The 19,940-nt window shown below is 49.5% G+C and overlaps 2 protein-coding genes across 8 annotated transcripts in view; one reads left to right on the plus strand and one right to left on the minus strand.

Annotated features, from left to right (window-relative positions):
• The window catches only part of CDON (cell adhesion associated, oncogene regulated), a 109,706-nt gene extending 103,277 nt beyond the window's left edge, over window positions 1-6,429 (plus strand). For 6 of the 7 annotated variants that reach the window (XM_053595430.1, XM_053595432.1, XM_053595431.1 and 3 more), the window contains 2 exons: window positions 3,329-3,603; window positions 4,192-6,429. In XM_053595430.1, the coding sequence (XP_053451405.1) occupies window positions 3,329-3,603; window positions 4,192-4,334 (418 nt within the window). In that variant the 3' untranslated portion in view covers window positions 4,335-6,429. The remainder of the gene's footprint in view (window positions 1-3,328; window positions 3,604-4,191) is intronic. The other variant, XM_053595433.1, reaches the window with a different exon arrangement.
• Window positions 6,430-9,007: 2,578 nt separating this feature from the next.
• Window positions 9,008-19,258, minus strand: VSIG10L2 (V-set and immunoglobulin domain containing 10 like 2). Its single transcript, XM_053595442.1, has 12 exons — window positions 18,841-19,258; window positions 17,130-17,480; window positions 16,626-16,901; window positions 14,613-14,888; window positions 13,789-14,037; window positions 12,987-13,247; window positions 11,107-11,397; window positions 10,452-10,748; window positions 9,688-9,810; window positions 9,387-9,411; window positions 9,227-9,279; window positions 9,008-9,105 (listed from the first exon to the last, which is right to left on the minus strand). The coding sequence occupies exons 1-12, from the start codon at window positions 18,920-18,922 to the stop codon at window positions 9,008-9,010; spliced, it is 2,382 nt and encodes a 793-aa protein (XP_053451417.1). The 5' UTR covers window positions 18,923-19,258.
• Between the last annotated feature and the right edge of the window lie 682 nt (window positions 19,259-19,940).

The following is a 19,940-nucleotide window of genomic DNA, read 5'->3' on the forward strand; positions in this document are numbered from 1 at the left end:
AATTTTTGAAGTTCAGGGTTGAATAAAATATACATGAGAACAAATACAGAACTCCATATTCTTTGGGAGTCATGAGTATGGCTCCCGTTGTGGGTCTGGGAAAGCTCCTTCTGTGTCAGTGCTTCCTTCACTGTTTGTTGGCTTAAGACATGCGTGGGGATGCTTAGGTCGGACCCTAATCAGGCTTGTTTTCTTCACTACATTATTACAATTAGAGTCATATTAGACGTTCCGTACAAAGGAACACCTGGCAAACTTCGCTTTCATTCCAGATGTCTGGTCTCTGAATTCTATTAACAGTACAGTCAGTATATTATCTGTGTTTGGGATTACAGTGGGCTTATATATATTAAGGATCTGGTTTACTGACCAACATCGTATCCTCTCTCGGAATTGTTTTTGTCTTCATGGTTAGTACTTCATATTTCCAATAACTTGAATCAACAGAGGTGCTAGTAACAGTTGTATGGACTTCCTTTTGCTGATATTTCTATGCCCCAGAAACACATTATCGTCTACTTAAAGGATGGAGATCCAAATAATTCTTACCTTTATTCCCTAACATTATCTAGCTCCAGTGCACTGTTGGTCAATGCCACCAGTGTTTCCTGCCTAACATGCCCAGATCACAGCCCAAGGCAGTATCATCTCCAAACTTTGCTTACACTCAATTTTACAAATAAAAAATGTATTTCTGAGGTCCTGACTTCTAGTAATGGTGAAATCACTTGATCATCAATAGATAATAGTCACAAAATCCAGACAATTTGAAAGTTTTGGCGAGTAACTACAAGCAGGCAGAAACGGAATAGGAGTCTTTCCTTGAAAGGCAATGTGTGAGATTTATGAGTTTATGGGATTTTATCTAAAAGCATTCTCCAGTCTTGGGGCAAGAACTCAAGCATAAGGTGTCAGAGGACTGAGTTCAGTGTCAACAGAACAACCAGAAAATAATAGGGAAAATCAAGTAAAAAAAAAAAAAATCACTAAATATGTGAAGAAACAGGAAAATGCAATACTTAAGAGAAAAAAACAGACCCTGAGATGGTGTAGTTGTCACAATTAGTAGGTAATGAGTTTAAAAGTAGCTAACTATGTTCAAGGATTTTTTTATTTTTTTTATTTTTTATTTTTTGTAGAGACAGAGTCTCACTTTATGGCCCTCGGTAGAGTGCCGTGGCATCACACAGCTCACAGCAACCTCCAACTCCCAGGCTTAAGCGATTCTCTTGCCTCAGCCTCCCGAGTAGCTGGGACCACAGGCGCCCGCCACAACGCCCGGCTATTTTTTTTTTTGGTTGCAGTTCAGCCGGGGCCGGGTTTGAACCCGCCACCCTCGGTATATGGGGCCGGCGCCCCACCGACTGAGCCACAGGCGCCGCCCTATGTTCAAGGATTTTAAAAGGAAGCTATCCCCATAATAATGAACACATGGGGAATCCCAGCTGAGAAACAAAAAGACTGTACAAAAAGGCCCAATGGAAATTCCAGAGCTGAGAAACACAACAACTGGAATGAAAAATTTACTGGATGGGTTTAGTGGCATATTGGAGACAACAGAAGAGTCAGTGAACTCCAAGAGAGATCAGTAGAAATTGACCGGTCTGAAGAACAGAAAGCAAAAATGAAAGAAAATACAACTTAGGTAAAGACAGGAAATAAAAGTAGAGCAGAATCCTGCCATTGGCAGAGACACAGATGGAACTGGAGAACATCGTGTTAAGTGAAATGAACCAAGCACAGAAAGAGCAATCTCACATATTCTCACTCAAGTTTGAGAGCTAAATATTAAAACAATTGATTCTGTAGAGACAGTAGAATGATGGTCACCAGAGGCTGAGAAAGGGAGAGCAGAGGGGAGAGGTAAGTGGGTTGGTTGCTGGGTGCAGAGTTATGGTTGGACAATGAGGTGGGCTGACCAGTGTCTGGCAGCACAGTGAGTGACTGTCAGCAGGGGCGCTCACTGCATTCCCTTAATTGTATAGTCAGGGTCTGAAATCAAAGTTAGACTTACATGTAGGATGATTTACTTACCTATATTTTACCCAACAGTGAGGTCTATGCCACGATAGCTAAAAGAGTGGAATTGGAGTGTTTCTAACACAAAATGATAAATGCTTAAGGTTCTGGGTACCCCAGTCACTCTGATTCATTCACTACACATTGCTTGCCTGTATCAAAACATCCCATGTACCCTTTAAAGACACACAACTGGTGTATTATATACCCAAAGCAATTAAAAATCTTTTTTGAAGTAGGCAGAATCAAAGTGAAAAATTCTAGCAAATTCTGGCAATTATGGAACTGAAAAAAAATTGAAAAGTAAAATTCTTTTGGGTTTTGCATGTCGGGATGTCCAGCCTATGGCCAGCAGGCCCCATGCAAACTGTTTGAGGCCTGTTCCGCTTCTTTGTACTATCATGTTTGTGACGAGTGGGCGTGGCCTTTCCTTTTGCTCGTCACCTTTCATCGGTGCTTGTGTGTGTGTGTTGTTCTTCCAATGTGGGGCAGAAAGGAGAAGATGCTGGACACCCCCATGGATCTTGTGTTTCCTCCAAAAGTGAGAGGGAACGCATTGTCTTATTTCAAACCAGTATGTTTTTGTTAACTTTCATAAGCTCATTCTCTCATATGGCTGGTTTTCTCAGCTTCCTGTCCTCCTCCTCATCTGTCCTCTCCTTCCTTTGAAGGAGTGACTGACAGCTTTTCTTCCCATGAGGAGTATTTGGGAGCCAGTGACTGATGAAATGGGAGGTGACTTCTGACAGGAGACCCAGACCCAGGAGGCCAGGCACGTCACCCTGCAAGGCCCATTTCACAGCGGACTGCCTTTGAATGCACTCTCCTGTTGTCTGCCACTTTTACTGTAATTTTCAGGTTCTTGATATTTTTCAAATCTTAATGAGTCATCTAATTATTTTTAAGAATAACTCAATTCTTTCTTAGGAATCTATGAATATAAAAGACCAAATGCTATTTCAAAATAAAAGCCTATTTTAATTTTTGATTCCGGGTGGCCCCTGTAGCTCAGTGGGTAGGGGGCCGGCCCCATATACCGAGGGTGGTGGGTTTGAACCCGGCCCCAGCCAAACTGCAACAAAAAAATAGTTGGGCGTTGTGTCAGGCGCCTGTAGTCCCAGCTACTCAGGAGGCTGAGGCAAGAGAATCACTTAAGCCCAGGAGTTGGAGGTTGCTGTGGGCTGTGATGCCACGGCACTCTACCGAGGGCGATAATGTGAGACTCTGTCTCTAAAAAAAAAGAAAATAATAATAATAATTTTTGACTTTTCTAGATCTAATTCTGGGATTTTTGCTTTAAATTCTATAGGTGTTTCACCAAAACCAATGGCACTGTCAGCAGCAGCCCTCTTCCTGCAGCCCCTGTGGCAGCATCTTATCCTCAGGATGGTTTGGAAATGAAGCCCCTCAGCCACGTGACAATGTCTGTGTGCCTGGCATCCACAGTCACTGACTGTGGCTGTCCGCCTGAGGAGGGCATCGAGGGCAGTGTGGCTCTAGCAACTGCTCAGCACACTTGCTGTCAGGACAGTGTAACTGACGTCAACTCCAGCTGCACAGAAGACACAGCAGAGCTCAGCAGAGGTACAGGGGAGGCACAGCAAGCCTCAGGTTTCTAGAGCATCTTCAGTTAGCTACAAAATGTACACGGCAAGGTGAAGCTTTCAGAGTTTTCCCTCTGAAGAGTTTACATATTTTTTAATAGACTGGAGCAGGGGTGGGCCAATGTTGGCTACTCCAAGAAAAGATAGGACAAGACAGAGGATTCCTTGAACTTCTGTTATTACTCACAATCCTCCAGTTGTTACTCCCATTACATTATGGAAAATATATCCAAATAGGCTTTGATTCAGTTTGTACCTGAACAGAATACAGAATACATTTTGTGAACATGAGCCCCCTGCCCTTTTTTAAGTTGATTCTAAGAGCTGTAGCCTCTGTTATAGGTGGTTATTTTGAGACTTTTAAGGGGTTTGTTTAAATCCTCATGAGAGCTCACCTTTATTCTTTATTTTCAAACATTTTAAACACTGTCTCCCTCAAACTTGAACTAAACGTAACTCTACTTTCGCTAATTATTCTTTCTTTATTGCTCCAAGTAATGTTATTTACTGATTTGTAAAGAAGAGCCTTTATCACTTTATGATGTTTCCAAACCTTTCTATTTTTCAGGAGATAGCTATGTCGCTTTAGAGACAGAAGACAAAACTTTATGTTGGAACCCTCTCGTTTTGCCACCTGTCTCCGAGGACTGTGCTGAAAAGATGGTGTGTCCTCCTGGTGCTCTTTCAGACAGCTCAGCAGGGGCCCTTTAGTAGCCCCAGGAGACCTGAGCACATGCACATGACTCAGCTCAGCTCCTTTCTCCTTCAAGCCAGCACCTGCACAAAACAGGCCCAAGATGAACTGTATGAAGGACCTTAATCCAAATCAGAGAATAACATTATTTATTTTTTTGTAGTAGTGATGTCATCTGAATGTTTCTTCAAATGTGTGTCCCTCTTATTTATGCCTTAAAATTTTTCTTCCCTATTCCTTCTTCCCCCTCAGTAAGAAATGACCTTGTTTTACATAGTTTTTAGTCATCTGGAGAACAGAGAGATCATCTGTGCTTTCTAGGAGCCTTGGTGACACCAAGCACTCCTCACACAAAGGGTCTCATTCGTTGGCTGATTTCACCAGGAGGGAGTTACAGGGCTGTTTGAAGTTTGCCACCAGGCAGATTTTCTGATGAAAAACTGTCTGTCAATACTGCGTTATCAGGACATTTTGAAATCCACCACAGTTGTGACCTAATGTTTATAGTAGCAGATCTGGCTGATGAATTTGTGCCTTTCACAAAAGTGACAGTGGGACCTGTTACCTTTCTGTGCATGGGCACGAGTCAGGTCCAAACGTCTCGGCACTAGTTACAAGCAGCGTTGTGGACGTGGCTGAGTGAAAGATCCTATATAAGTGCATCAGGATTCTTTTCCCTGTACCTATGTATTTTATAATAGAACTGCCGGCAAGAATGTGCTTGTTTATGCTGGTCACTATGCAGGAGCCACTTTCAGTAGAATTATTGCAATCTAGCTGAATTATTGCAACCTGCAGAAAGAGAACCAAGGCCAAAGAGACATATAACGCCTCAATGTCCCACCACTTTAAAATGACATTAATTAATAAAATAGGTACCATTGGGCCCCTTTTGACTATTTCTATGAGTAAGAACAAATCAAGACTTTAAGTGGTGGCTTGAAGAGAAAGATACACATTTTTGGAAGAAAGGGAAGGGCTCTGAGGAGCCTGTCTTGCCGGAAGACCTTCAGTCTGTTACATGAGTATAGGGCATGCTCCTGGCACCACACTACCTAGAAATAGCCATTTTATAACTTCCAATGTGGGCAACAACAAAAAGATGTGAGTGTCAGAAGAGACTAAATTGGGAAGAATTTTAATTTCTTGACCTTTTTTTCCACAAGAATGTTATTGATATAAACAAGCACCTAAAACTTGGATCGTCAGGGCTCATACATCATGGTCACTGTCCCTCTATGTGGCAGGGTCATTTGCAGCTGTCTTTGGAAGGCTTTTCTTCACTTAAACACATACACACACACTAAATGAGTTTCATGGCCTGAGTCAAGCTTTAATGCATACCTGCCTCCTTTGGGGTTGTATAGCCCTTGAGGACAGAAATAGAAAATTATTCTCGGGCAGTTCCAGCATAAGACATTTCACAGTTTCTCAGAAACTGCAGTGGCATAGAATAGCATGCTGTGTTAATCACCTTCCTATATAAGTGCATCAGGATTCTCTTCCCTGTGTCCATATATTTTATAATAGAACTGCCAGCGAGAATGTGCTTGTTTATGCTACTCACTGTGCAGGAGCCACTTCCAGTAGAGTGCAGCGGACACAACTCCATAGCTGGACATTAGAGATGCTATGGAAGCAGCTTCTGCATCCCAGATGTCCGTGCTTGTGGTGTCCTGGATCGTGTTGCTTAGATGCAGTTTGCTTTGGAGCAGGATAACTGCATTCCTTCTTTCCGAGCTAGCAAAGGACAAAGTCCTGCATACAGAATATGAAAACATACTCTGTGTTCGCCAGTCATCTTACAGCAATACTGTCACAAAGGGAGTTTTTGAAAACTGAAGCATTAATGTCTATAGACAGTCATTTTCCTTCAGGAAACAGGTGTATTAGCATGAGCCTTAGGTCATAAACTGCTTTTAAAGATTGAGTTTGAATACGGCGTTTGTCCATGAGGAAGAGGAAATGGCTTTACCTTCAGGACAATCTCATTGTGGAACTGCTTTATTTATATTACTAGTAACGCTGTTTTAAGTGTTATCCTTCTTATTGTATTTTATTTATACAAATGCCTTTATATATTGAGATATATAAATATAAATATTATATATACACAGTTGCCTTTCTGTTTAGGAGTTATGAGTTCTCCCTAAGCATGAATTGCTCTGAACTGTTATGCCTTGCATAGTCACCAAATCGGTCCTATGTAATGTCACTCTACCAGAAAGTAAGAGGACACAGTGTTGGAGAGAGCACGGTTATGTGCTGAGTGACTACTGTGTCCCAGGCTTTGTGTGCAGTGCTTATTAACTGTCCTCTCATTCAACCCCCATAGCAGTCGTTACGATCCCCACGGCACCACTGAGCCCCAGGGTCTGCCTCCGGATCACAGTCCATCCGGGGCTGCGGTCTGTGCTCCTCCCACTTTTCCACACTGCTTTCCAAAAGCACTGTGGTCACTCAGCTGATGGGACCAGTCTTGTTCCATGTGCCATCTGCCCTGCCATGTATGGGCAGATTGACTCCTAGGAGTCTCCCCCCTTGGTGCTCCCCTGCCAGCCTAGGAATTTGATCTTCACTCAGCTCAGCAGTCATGAAATTAGGCCTCTTCATGCTCTTCTTATCCTGGAATTATATGTGAGTCTTTGTTTTCGTGTTAAAGTCCCCTCTTCTGTTGTGTCATTTAGCTGTCTCCTTTTGCTTACCCAATGAAGTCTGGGGATGGTAGGTGCTGTCCAGGGTGGGCAGTAAATCACATTGTTGTAAACCTTTTACAAATGCATTACTTTCTGGATTTTGTTTTTGTTGGATGAGAACAATTGCATCCATACTGGGCTCCTCAAGCTGCAGATCTCATTCCAGCTATGGTACTGCCAAGAAGTGAAGTTTGTAGTTGAATTTCACCTGTGTTGCTCTTTTAAAACAATTACTTTGAGATGCATGCTTTGTATCATATTGAAAAGTATATTTTATTTTCCTTGAAGTTGGAATGTTATGTTTAAAATTGTACATATTTTAAGTCTTGTAGCTTTGACAAGTTTTATTTGGTTGATACGATTTTATATTAAAAGAATGCCGCTTCCCAGTAGACAGGCCTTTGAACATGGGGATACTCCCTGTTTGTTTGGGATTAGAGAGGGTGGATGTCTTATTCTGAGGTTCCCTGGGGCCTCCATCCGTGTCCTTCCCTGAAATCCCCTGTGCCCACCCAGGAGCTCAGTGAGCTTAGCCTTCTGCTCTGACTAGAGATCAGGGCCTGCAGGAGCAGGATGCTGGGCCAGTGTTCTATGAGGAGGCTGAGAAAATACACCAGCCGAGGTACTATGGGGAGACAGGCAGAGCCCCTCAGCGTATTTTCCTGGACAGAAGAGGATGAGAGAGAGTTTGGAAGGATGAGGAGGAGTGTGCCCCTCACTTGTTTCATTTTACCATTAACCTCAGGCCTCATCTGCATAAACTTCAGGGTAGAAATTTAGCCTCTTCAAGAAGTTTGTTTTACTGCCCTAAAAAAAAATTGGAGTTGTTAGGCTTCTCTGATGACTACAGCCCTTTTCTATTTTATTTCCTATATAACACGTAAGCCTTCTTTAAACCTTAGCCCCAGTTCTAGAGCTTTGAGGGAAGCTGAAACCCTTTTCTTATAAAGCCTAACCGTGAGAAGCAAAGAAGCTACTTAAGTTTTTCTGTTTTCTGACAGGCGCCCTTCCCCTTGTTCCTGGAGAGCAATTCTGGGTCCCCTGCTGAAGCAACTCGGACTCCTCCAGTCAGTGAGATAGGCATTCATTTGTGTTTCACCCAGATCGTAGGCAAGCTGGGTGAGTCACGCTGGCAACTGACAGTGTGACTCTGGAGCAGCCCTGCTCTCTGTCAGTCAGCTGCCTCGGCCTGGTAGCGGGCAGCTGCATCTGTAACCCTCAGACCCTGCTGTAGTCTGAGTGCAGCACAGTCCCTTGGGGAAAACAGACATGCACACCTTGCTGCTTCCACTAGCCAAACCTGGGACCCAGCAGTCAGCTGGGAGCTGCAATTGAATAGCCTCTGTTAGTGCAGACAACAGGCATAATTTATTCAAGAATTGCTCAATACACAGATTTTTTTCTGGGCAGCAGCTAGCTTGCTCATACTTCTATTGTACCAAAGATGGCTCCCAGTACCACAGCCTTCCCTTTCCCTGCGATGCCCTGCGAGCTTTCTGTTTCGTGTATCTCCTCGTCGTGACACTTCTGTCTTCCACAGGCTGTAGCCCTATCTCTTGGGGCACAGCTGCTGGGCCTTGCCTGATTGGAAAGACTGGGTATTAAGTCAGGAAGGGGTAGCTGGTGTCTTTATGACTTTGGACCTTAAGACTGACGTCTGTCGGCGGCACCTGTGGCTCAGTGAGTAGGGCGCCGGCCCCATATGCCGAGGGTGGCGGGTTCAAACCCAGCCCCGGCCAAACTAACAAAAAAATAGCCGGGTGTTGTGGCGAACGCCTATAGTCCCAGCTGCTTGGGAGGCTGAGGCAAGAGAATCACATAAGCCCAAGAGTTAGAGGTTGCTGTGAGCCGTGTGACGCCACGGCACTCTACCCGAGGGCCGTACAGTGAGACTCTGTCTCTACCGAAAAAAAAAAAAAAAAAAGACTGACGTCTGTCAGAGGGGCTTTTGCCAGATCCTACCTGCCCTCCCCGAGCCCAGACACACCTTCCTCTTATGGTGTTGCAGTCACTGTGATGGTGACATTTACTGGCACATCAGTGGACTGTTGTGCAGGATCTGAACCTGGGGTGGTGGCCAGGATTTCAAGGCCTGCAAAGAGCATTATGTGGGCAAAGAAGAGACACCTCAGCAGTGTCTCAGATGGTTCCCAGAGGACACTCGGAACAGCCTCCTTGTACATGGGGGACATTTGGGATGAAGTTATGCCCACCTGCCTGTGCCTCAGTACCATCCCTAGCGCCCCTCTGTGGCCGTCTCTGCGCCCTGGGGGTGAGGTGGGAAAGTAAAGTTGGTGACAACTTAACTTCTCTAGTCTTCCTCTCCAGTTGAGGAAAGCTGAGGCACCCCAGAGTTACAGGCTGTGCACTTACGTGGGAACAAGCAGCTGACCAAGGCCTGGAGGAAGGAAAAGAAAATGAGCATTATTTGGGCAACCCAGTGCAGGTCCTGGGAAAATGACCCTTTCCCAAAGAGCTTCATACTAGTGTCTCAGAAGCCCAGAAGGGACATCTCCCCTGTAGATATCTGAATTGGGGGTTGGAGACCAGAAGGACACTATCTAGCATTGAGGAGAGGTCTCAGTTATGGAAGCGCCACCCCGCCCATTTGGGTAGGTCTAGACCTGACCACACTGTGGGGCTGAGCAGCTCCTGCCTTCAGACCCTCACTCACAGGGAAAGGTCTCTGGGTGTTGGGCAGCGTACTGGAACACCAGCAGAGAGGCCACCATTGCCAACACCATTCCTGTGCCTGCTGCACCCAACACTGCTGGATAGGCGCTGAAGGGGGGGTCCACTGGGAGAGGAGAGCACAAGTGGTGTGGTTTAGAGCTGTTGCAGAACTTGGGTGACAGTGACAGTGGCTGCTAGGGTGGCTGCTCATCCAGATCCCCTTCAGGTGATGTGGGGACCAAGAACAAGGCTTGCTAGAGAATCTGGAGTTCAGGGCTCTCCCAAGGAAGAGGTGCTTCAGTTACCCAGTGCTGTTGACCAGTGCCCCACCAAGTCCCCCGTTTCTGGCCATCCAGGCAGCTTGGGGCTGGAGGGAAATATGCCATGGAGTAAGGAGCCCCCAGGAGAGGGTGGGACCAGCAGGGAGCCATGAGCCGCCTGCACCCAGGAGGGGAGACTGAGGCACGGAGCGGGGCTCCTATCAGCTGTCTGACCCCCAGCACCTCTTCCTCCTCTTCCCTGCGAAGTAGGGTTCCTACCCCTAGGCCTGGAGCTGCTGAGCCCATCAAGAAGAGATAGGGAAGGATAGTGGAGATTACCTGAGGACCCAGAGGAAAGGGTGGAGGAAAGGACAGAGGCTGGGCTGAGGGATTTCAGCAGGAAAGAAGCAAAGGAGTAGAGAGGAGACGCCTATGGAAAAGGAGATGAACCAGGGCCAGGTCTCTGGAGAAAGGTTGAGGCCCTCTGTGGCACAGACCCCAGCACCTGGTATCTTCCCTTCAGAGGGATGTCCAGCTGTGTGGTGATTCAGAGCCAGGATGCGGAAGGCATAAAGGACCCCTGGGTCCAAGCCTCCCAGTCGCATGCCCCTGCTCTCCGGCTGGATGTTGCTAACAGCCGTCTCCCAAGCCCCAGCTCCTGGGCCTGCGGTGCTGGGCCTGCGCTGCACCAGGAAGCCTGTCAGGTCCCCGGGGCCTGCCACGGCCCACTGCAGCTGCACCTCCCTCCGCTGCCTCCCGTAGGTCAGGCGGCTTATGGTGACATTGGGAGGAGCTGGATATCCTGGTGACAAGGGTGGGGACACAAACATTTTGGACCTACAGCCACGTATGCTTGTGCACCCAGCTTTGCTCCTGGGGACAGACAGCCTGGCAGTGTGGAAAAGGCACTAGAGTGTGGTGCGGAGACCTGACTAGTCTATTTCCTCATCTGTAAAATGAAGAAAGGTTATTCTGATTGCATCAAGTTCTATTTCCCTGTATTCAAGAGTATACCAAATCCCACTCACATAGTTCACTGAGGGAGCAGAGGGTCACATTTTGGAGCAGAGAATTCCTGTGACTTTGCTCCTAGTCCTAGGCACCACAAGAACACTGCTGTCCCAGCCCGCATCTTGCATGCACACACTGCCCTCACTTACTCAGGACCTCCAGCAGCACGTGCTGACTGCGGCTGCCCACTGCATTGCGGGCCACACATTGGTAGGTGCCAGTGTGGTGTGCTGGGTTGGCATCTCTGATGCCAAGGAGCAGCTGGGTGCCCTCGGGGTGCAGCACGAATCCAGAGGTGCCTGCCCCCACTTGCTGTTGCTGGGGTCCCAGCCAGAGGAGCTGGGCAGGTGGTGTGCCTCCCTGGAGGGCACATTCCAGCCAGGCCTCTCCCCCCTCCAGCACTGACACCTGGGGCTCAGCCACGACCAGCTGTGGAGCTTCTGCAAGGGCAGAGAGTGAGGCTGAACAAGTCCTGGCTCCAGTTAGTGGGAAGAGTCAGGGGTAAGGTGCTGGCCAGTGGTGGAAGGGATGGAGAAGAGAGGGGAGAAAAGACGGGGGAGGTTGTGGAGTGGAGTTGACAGTGAAGCTTGTCTGGGCTAACCTGACTTCTCATTTGGGCTCCCATTCTGTGCCAAGTTCCTGTCAACAGTCTGCCCCAGGGTATGCCGATGATAGCAGTATTTCTCCAAGCTCCTTCCTTGCCCTACCCTCACCTCAGGTCCCCGGGGTGGGGGGGGTCCTGCCTTGCTCAGCCCTGCATGACCTATCCCTCCCAGCACCTTCTCAGGCCTCCCTGCCTCAGTTCCTCAGGGCTCAGTGCTAGGCCCAGAGCAGGTATCAGTTTTATAGACTGATTCTTATTAAGACCCAGACTCTCAGGTGTCAGTGAATCTCCTATGACGGAATTTCCTGCCCTGAGAATGCGTAATAGAGAAAGAAATCTTTGGGGTTGAGGACCTCCTCAGAGCCCCTGAAAACATGCTAGTCACAAAACCTTTGGAAACCGAGAGGTAACCTATTATGTGAGAAATGTCCAAGGTGAAGTCTCCTCTGCTTTGCTCACATTTTTTTTTACTTCAATATTTAATTCTTTTTTCTTTTGAGTTGGCAATAAACAGACTGACAGGGCCAGAGAGAGGAACCAGACCAAAACAAATGGAGGGAGTTGAGAGGCAGAGAAAAGCATTAGTGCAAGTCAAGAATATAAGTGGGTGGGCCAGGCGCTGTGGCTCGCGCCTGTAATCTAGCACTTGGAAGGCTGAGGTGGGTGGATTGCCTGAGCTCACAGGTTTGAGGCCAGCCTGAGTCAGAGTGAGACCTCATCTTGAAAAATAGCCAGGCATTGTGGCAGGCGCCTGTAGTCCCAGCTACTTGGGAGGCTGAGGCAAGATAATTGCCCAAGGGTTTGAGGTTGCCGAACTATGATGCCACAGCAACACGGGGCAATAAAGTGAAACTCTATCTCAAAAGGAAAAAAAAAAACCAAAAAGAATATAAGTGGGCACCGCCCTTATACAGATCAGTGCAAATGAGGGATACAGTTTCCCACAAGATCTAGACCCTGCTGTAGCCACCAGCCCTGTGACCACTGAGCACTTGAAACAGCCAGTTCACATAGAGACGGGTGATAATTGTAAATACACAAGATTTTGAAGACAGGATAAAAAAAGGATGTAAAATAACTCACTAATTTTTTATATTATTACACATCAAAATGATAGCATATTGGATAAATTGAATTAAATAAACTTTCACTTACTTTTTTAAATGTGGCTACTAGAAAATTTAAAATCACATACATGGCTCACATTATGTCTTTATTGCACTACTCTGACCTAGAATAACCCCTCATTTATGGATCAGCAAAACCCGCTTGAGACCCTGGAGGCTGAGGTGACTTTCTCCTGACTCACTTTCCACTCCAGCACAGCTGCCCCGTATAACCCCTCATCCAGGTTCCAAAGGGCAGTTCCCTCTACCCTCCCTACACCCCTCCCCACCCAGAATGGAGTCCCTCGCCCCAACTAACCCAGCTGGAGCTGGCAGTGATAGCCAGGGGTCCTGAGTGGGTGAGTGCCCTGGCAGATGAACTCCCTGCCAGCCAGATCCTCCTGGGCCTGCAGGAAGTGGACAGCCAGAGAGGGGCTGCTGCTGCCCAAGGGCTGCTGCTCACCATCGAGCCAGCGCAGTGTGGCTGGGGGCTCCCCTCCAGGCCACTCGCAGCTCAGCACGATGCCCTGCTTGCCCACTGCGGCTGTGGTCCTGCAGGTGGGGCTCCTGGGAGGCTCCCCTGGAAGGGATGATGGCTCAGTATGGCCCTGTGGGAGGAGGCAGGGCTAGGCTGCTCTGCCTTGTGCCCTCTCCTTCATGTATTCCTTCACTCACTTTTGCCTCCATCACCCCCCCTACTCATGCATGCATTCATTCATCCTTTAGTAGTGGGAGCAGGCACTACGCAAACAATTAAGGTTCAACGTATGCTAAAATACAGGGAGAAGGTCAAACTCCTTGGGGCTTCAGGGAGGACATTTGGACTCTGTCTTGGCAGACGGGTGGAGTCCCCAGGCAAAGAAGGGGAAGAAAAGCTCCCTGGGCCGGGACAGGGCTGAAGGCATATTTCAAGGCCAACATGCAGCAAAGAGTAAGGTCGTTGAGAACCTGGAGGCACGAGGCAGGTTAGGTGTCCTGGGCCTAGAGCCTGAAGTGCGAGCACAGAGCACAGTGGGACGCGGGATCTGGGAGCTAAGCACTACCCACCTCCCTATTACACAGACCTCTCCCCACGATGTGCCCAGAGTGTCAGACCCCTGGTGTTTCCTGTTTTCACTCACAGAGCATGACCCTGCAGAAGGTGGGTAGTGCCAGAGCTGGGTGCCGGCCATTGCAGGTGAAGGTGCTGCCACTGTGGAGCTGGGCCGCTGGGTGACGCCAGGTGACATTGGTGGGGGCAGTAGGGCCAGTTCCCAGGGGCCCTTCCCACTGCAGCTGGGCAGATGGAAACCCCCCAGGCCAGGTGCAGAGGAAAGCCACAGCCCCAGGGCTGGAGAGCAGAGTGCAGGAAGGCCATCCCTCAGGGGGATCTGGGCAGGAAGTGAGTGAATGGATGTGGCTCTGCTGCTAGTGCCCTGTGCCCAGGCCCAAATGGGATGAGGAAGCCTGGGGTGCACAGCAGGGAAGTGAGGAGAAGTGGGTGAGAGGGAAAAGGGCAAGGGCCTTTATGGGGCTGGTGAGAGAAAGGCTGAGCACTCAGGTCAAGGGGTAGGGGTTTAAGGGTCGGGCAGGCATTCAGAGAACTTGAGGAATCTCAGAAGTCCCAGGGACAGGCCCCACTCCTGTCATCTTTCTTGCCCCTGGGCACCCAGGAGCCAGGACACCTGGCCTCACTGTCACTGCCCTTCTCTGTGCCTCAGTTCAATCCTCAGGGCCGTAGGGTAATCACTATGGGTAGGACTATGTAGAGTCAGGGCTTCCCTCCACTAACCCTTTCTGCAATTTTCTTAGCCTCTTTCCCTGGCCTGCAACTCCACTTGGTTCTCTATAGACACCTGCTCCCCAACTTCAGCACTCCTTCCCACAGGGCACGGGGCCAGCATCGGCCTGCGGGGGCTGCAGCCAGGGCTGACCCGAGGTCAGGTTTGGGTGTTCCCCCACTCACAGTAGATGGTGAGCTGGATGGTAGTCTGAGTGTGGGTGTCCAGGTGGGTGTTTCGAGCCAGGCAGGTGTACAGGCCAGTGTGGGTGCGGCCAGCACTGCTGATGACATAGGTGGGCCCAGTGTGGACTTGCAGGTGGTCTCGGAGCCATACATACTGACTAGGAGGGTTGGATGCGGCCAAGCAGCTCATGGTCACCTCTTCCCTTTCACTGGCCCAAAACCCCTCCTCACTGAGTCCCAGTGGCTGCACGGTGATCATGGGTCTGTCAGGGCCATCTGGAAGGCAAGGAGGACCCGTCGTACCACCCCATTCTTCACTCATGGGTACGGCCATCTCTCAATGCATCCACACATGAGCCTGTGTACACACTGGCTCTATGCTCCCACCCAGCACTGGGTCCTCCAGGAGCTTGGGGTCCAGGCCATACGCACAGCATGGTGCAAAGTGGCCGAGCAAGCCCTCCTGGGCTGGGGGCTTCCCTGAGGTACTGCAGGGCTCTGCTAAGGTAGGGCCTGCATGAGAGTTTGCTAGGCGAGAGAGAAGTAGGGTGACAAGACCCCAGTGTGCCTGGCACTCAGGGGTTCCTTAATCGTGGATGGTTGGCTGCTCTGGACCGAAGACAGAAGAAATTCCAGTGGATGATGCCCTGAGTGTGCTCCCAGAAGCCAGCCCTCTAATTCCTGGGCCACCTTCTCTTCCCTCCTGCATTTCCAACTCAGTGTCACTGTCTGGGAAGTGCTACCTGAGTTCGGCAGAAGTCTGCATTTTCTCCTGCTCGCCTTGCTCCTGCCTCTTTCCCAAGGTCATCCCTGGCCTGCCCTTGGGGTCCTCCTAGAGTGCCTGGAAGGCAGGTGCAGATGGGGGCATCCATCGCGCTGGCTCCTTAAACCTCAAGACTAGCATAGTCCAATAGATGGATGCAAACTGCAGGTGTTTTAAGTTTTTAAATCTTAAAAAGTGGCCAGATGCGGGGGCTCATGCCTATACTCCTAGCACTATGGGACCAGTAGATTTCTTGAGCTCAGGAGTTTGAGACCAGCCTGAGCAAGTGCCAGACCCTATCTCTACTAAAAATAGAAAAACTAGCCAGGCGTTGTGGTGGGTGCCTGTAGTTCCAGCTGCTCAGGAGCCTGAGGCAAGAGACTCTCTTGAACCCAAAAGTTTGAGGTTGCTGTGAGCCGTGGATGCCATGGTACTCGACCCAGGGCAACAGAGTGAGATTTTATCTCAAAATAAATAAATAAATCTTAAAAAGTAAAAATACTCACACCTAATCAATCAAAACAAACAAACAAACAAAAAAAAAAACCCTCCACCAATAGGTTTTAATTTAATTTAATTTTTTAAATTTATTTTTGTTTTTTTGCAGTTTTTGGCCGGGGCTGGGTTTGAACCCACCACGTCCGGCATATGGGGCTGGCACCCTACCCCTTTGAGCCACAGGCACTGTCCTAGGTTTTAATTTTAATCTAACCAAATATACCCAGACTATTTCAATATGTTATCAATATAAAAGTTATTGGTAAGCTATTTCACAGCCTTGCTTTCAGACTATCTTCAGAATCACGCAGGCATCTGCTCTGTGTCTGTGGCACAGGGGGGATTAGCCACATCTCAAGTCACCTCAGACACAGTGTGGCTGCCGCGTCTGAACCGTCTTGATGTCTTCCACATGGGGCCTCTGGTTTCCACCCTTAGGCTTGCTGCCCTCCCTTCCCATGGTGACCCCTCTCTCTGTTTGCTCAGGACTCAGCTGCTCCCCTAGAGACCTTCTGGCTCTCTGAAGGCAGACCTTCCAGATTGTCCCTCAGGTCCAGTAAAGTTGAGAGTGTGAGTAAAAGAATATTTTCCAAGGAAGAGGCGCCCATGATGCCTCTTTTGAAGAAGCTTAAAAATCCCATAGCAGAGGGGTGTTCTGCACCAACGGATACAGCAAGGGGATTGGGAGTTCTGAGGCCAAGTGTGGTGCGTGGGTAGGTGGGTGTACCCTTGTGTCCCCCAGTTCAACTCACAGATGACATCGAGGAAGGTTCTGTCACTGCTCAGCCCGCTGAAGGCGTTCTGGGCATTGCATGTGTACCAGCCCAGGTGTGTCCGGTTCACTGGATCCAGCCGGAGCAGCGGCTCTGTGACCCCCACTGAGGCCTCCCCAGGGCCTTGTGGTGCCCGATGCTGCCAGGCAAAGGCCACAGGCTCTGTGCCCTCTTGCACTGCACATGTGGCCACCACGGAGGCTCCTTCCACTGGAGATGGGTCACTCAGCCATACCTGAGGCTTGGATACAGGCACTGACCAGAGGAGGGAGAGGCCCACGTCCATTATTGCAGACTCAGGCTGTGTCCAGCTGTGTCCAGTAGCCCACCCCTGCCCACCAGCCCTTCCTGGAGATCTGGTCCCCTCTCTCCCTGGAAGATGGTGCCCTTTAGCACCGGGGCCCAACATGCAAGAGGATGGGAGGTGTGCGCAGATAGATGGAGCAGCAGCAGTCTGGCTGCAACCCCAGCTAGGCCCCTCACCCACTACGGCCAGTGTGAGGTAGGAGTAGGTGGCGTGGAGCTGGCTGTTGGATGTGTGCAGGGCCTGGCACAGGAAGTGGCCACGGGCACTCTCCTGAAGCTCTTCCAGGACCAGGCTGCTGTTCCTCAGACTCACGACCCCCAGAGTCGAGGCTCCGGCCTCCACCTTTGACACAACTCCATTGGTGACAGCCACAGGCCAGGGAACCAGGGAGCCCAGGGGAGTGAAGCTCCATAGGACCACCAGGGGGACAGGCCTGGATCCACAGGTCAGCTCCACAGAGCTACCCCGCACTCCCTGGATGGACACAATCTCCTCTGCAGGGGCTTTGGGGGTCAGACGGGGCTGGCCTGGGGAGACAAGGGGCCACATAGGAGTCTGGCCTGTTGTGGGCTCTCCTGCACGGTCTCCATTGGAGCCTCTGTCTGTTGTTCTGCAGTCCTGCAACCAGGCAGGGTTCAGAAAGACAACACAGCATGTGGAGTTGGGGGCTAGACAGTTTCTGAAGGAGCCCACAGGGTTTCCCTTTTGGGTGTGCTGGAGAAGGGGCTGGCTGAGGTCAGAAAGTGGACAGGAGCAGAGGATCTCTAGCCCTCACGGGTCACTGGACCATTTGAAAACTTAATAAATGTATAAATTCATGGGCTATATCTCAGACAGTAGGGGAAGAAACCTCCTTGCGGGAGGGGGACTCGGCCCAGAAATCAATATTTTCAATAAGTGCCTCTTAAGGTCAGTCTGTGATCAGCCTGGTGACAGTGATGACCCTAGAGATGCAGGAGATCTACAGGGCCATGGGCAATTCACAGTCTGGAAGTTTTTGTGTGAGGATTGCCGAAGGATCCCAGTGCTGATCCCACTTTATTGCAGTCCCATTGCAGCCAGGAGCAGAGGACAGCGGCCTGCATGAGCCTACCCTGCGCTCGTTCAGTTGCTGACCGATGTGGAGCGCCAGGCTTGGGGTCATGGGGACACTGAGCCACCAGCCCTCCTCCAATGGAGCACTCAGTCCATGCACCTTGGACTGGCCAGATGGACCTGCACACTACAAAGTACTGTGAGCTTCAGCAGATTTGCATGGGAATGTGTTCAAGTTCACAGGCCTGCCCTGTCGTCCTGAACCCTGACGACCTTGTGAGATAGTTAATGTCCCTCAAGACTCTGAAGGGGAGCTGGGCTGGGGACCTGACTCCCAGTCTCTGACTCTTCTCACTGCTATCAGCTTCTCCAAAGAGAGAAGTAAGAACCTCTCAGACAGGCATGGATTTGGAGGAGGAGACTGAGGGCAAAATTCTGATGTTCTACCATCCAAGAAGAAACATCCTTAACTCAGACTTGATTCTTTCCAGCCCCATGGACATTGCTTTGGCCTAAGCTGCTAGCATTTCTCACTTGGACTATTGCAATGATTCCCAGCTGCCCTTAGGCCCCTCCAAACCAGGGAACTTTCTGAAAACAAGATCTGGCCATGTCAGTCCTAAGCTTACAACCTGACAGCGGCCCTCAGGGGAATCAGGCTGCCATCACCTACCTGACACACAGCAGGTGCTCAGCACAGGCTGGTTAAATGTCCAGCAGATAAACTACGTGAAGAGAGCCTCTGCAAATGGCTATGCAAGTGAAAAGGAAGAATCCCCAAGGAGGGAAGGGGAAAATAATGGGGTAGAAATGGGGAATGAACATCGTTAGGAGGTTCTGAGGATCACTCACCTGAGGCCCCCAGAGGCAGAAGGCAGAGGTGGGTCAGCAATGGGAGGCTGAGCAGTCTGTGCCAGCTCCTCTGGTCCCCCATGGCTCCATCTCCCTAGGGCCACCTACCTGCCATTCTCTACCTGACCTTGGGCCCCTCTCCCCTGGGAGGATGGGGTCTAGCTCAGGTTGCCAACCTCAGTCCTTCCACTGCCTCAGCCCTGCTCTCCTGTTACGTTCACTGCCTCGTGGATTATTCACCAGGTGACTCACCCCCATCCATAATGCATAGCTGGGCTAGGGAGGCTCAGCTAGGGCAGACCCAGGGGAAAGGACAAAGAGCTCCCCTCATTTTCATTTGAAGGATACTGTAAAATTAGAGTCACTGAATGCAGTTGGAAAAGGCCCCCAACTTCATCAAATCCAATCCTCTGCCCAACTTAGGACTCCTGACCACAAGGCTAGTGAGGGTCACCCTAGTGTTATCCTCACATTTTGGGGGGCAGATTGGTGGAGCAATGGTGGGAAACCTGCTGGGGGCAACTTTAGGATATTTCTGAGCCTCTGAAAGTGAGTTTCCTTGTAGGTAAGTAGGATAATATTAAATGACACCTTCTTTGTTGTGGAAGGAATTGTGACTATCAAATGAAAAAACTTATATCAGCATAAGGGGGGTAGGTTTTGGGTGTTGTTAATGTTTTATTTCTTGACCTGGGTAAGGGTTACAGTTCAAGCTGTACTTTTATTTTTTAAACACTTTATGCAATTGGCATAATTCTCACATATGTTTGCTATAATTATATATGTGCACACTGCATACACACAGGTGATGGTGCCCAGCATGCAGCAGGTGTGCCCTCCAAACCTCCCACTGCATGGGCTCTGGGCTGCTCAGAGCCCTCTGGGCTCCTCCTCTTTCTCTCTGCCTCTCTCAGCATGTCCCGGCACCCTGGCTAAGTTTGAACAACAACACGAGATAAGGTCAGATTTTCCCACCCTCTGGTGCGATTCCTGGGCCACAGTGAGAAGGGGGTGTCAGGTTCACCAGGCTTAGCCTAGAGGGCTGTCAAAGTCCAGTGCCAGGCAGCTCTCTGGACAGGCCTCTGTCCCACTCACACCCA

This window comes from Nycticebus coucang, chromosome 6, assembly GCF_027406575.1.
Source record: "Nycticebus coucang isolate mNycCou1 chromosome 6, mNycCou1.pri, whole genome shotgun sequence".
NCBI classification, from domain to species: domain Eukaryota; kingdom Metazoa; phylum Chordata; class Mammalia; order Primates; family Lorisidae; genus Nycticebus; species Nycticebus coucang.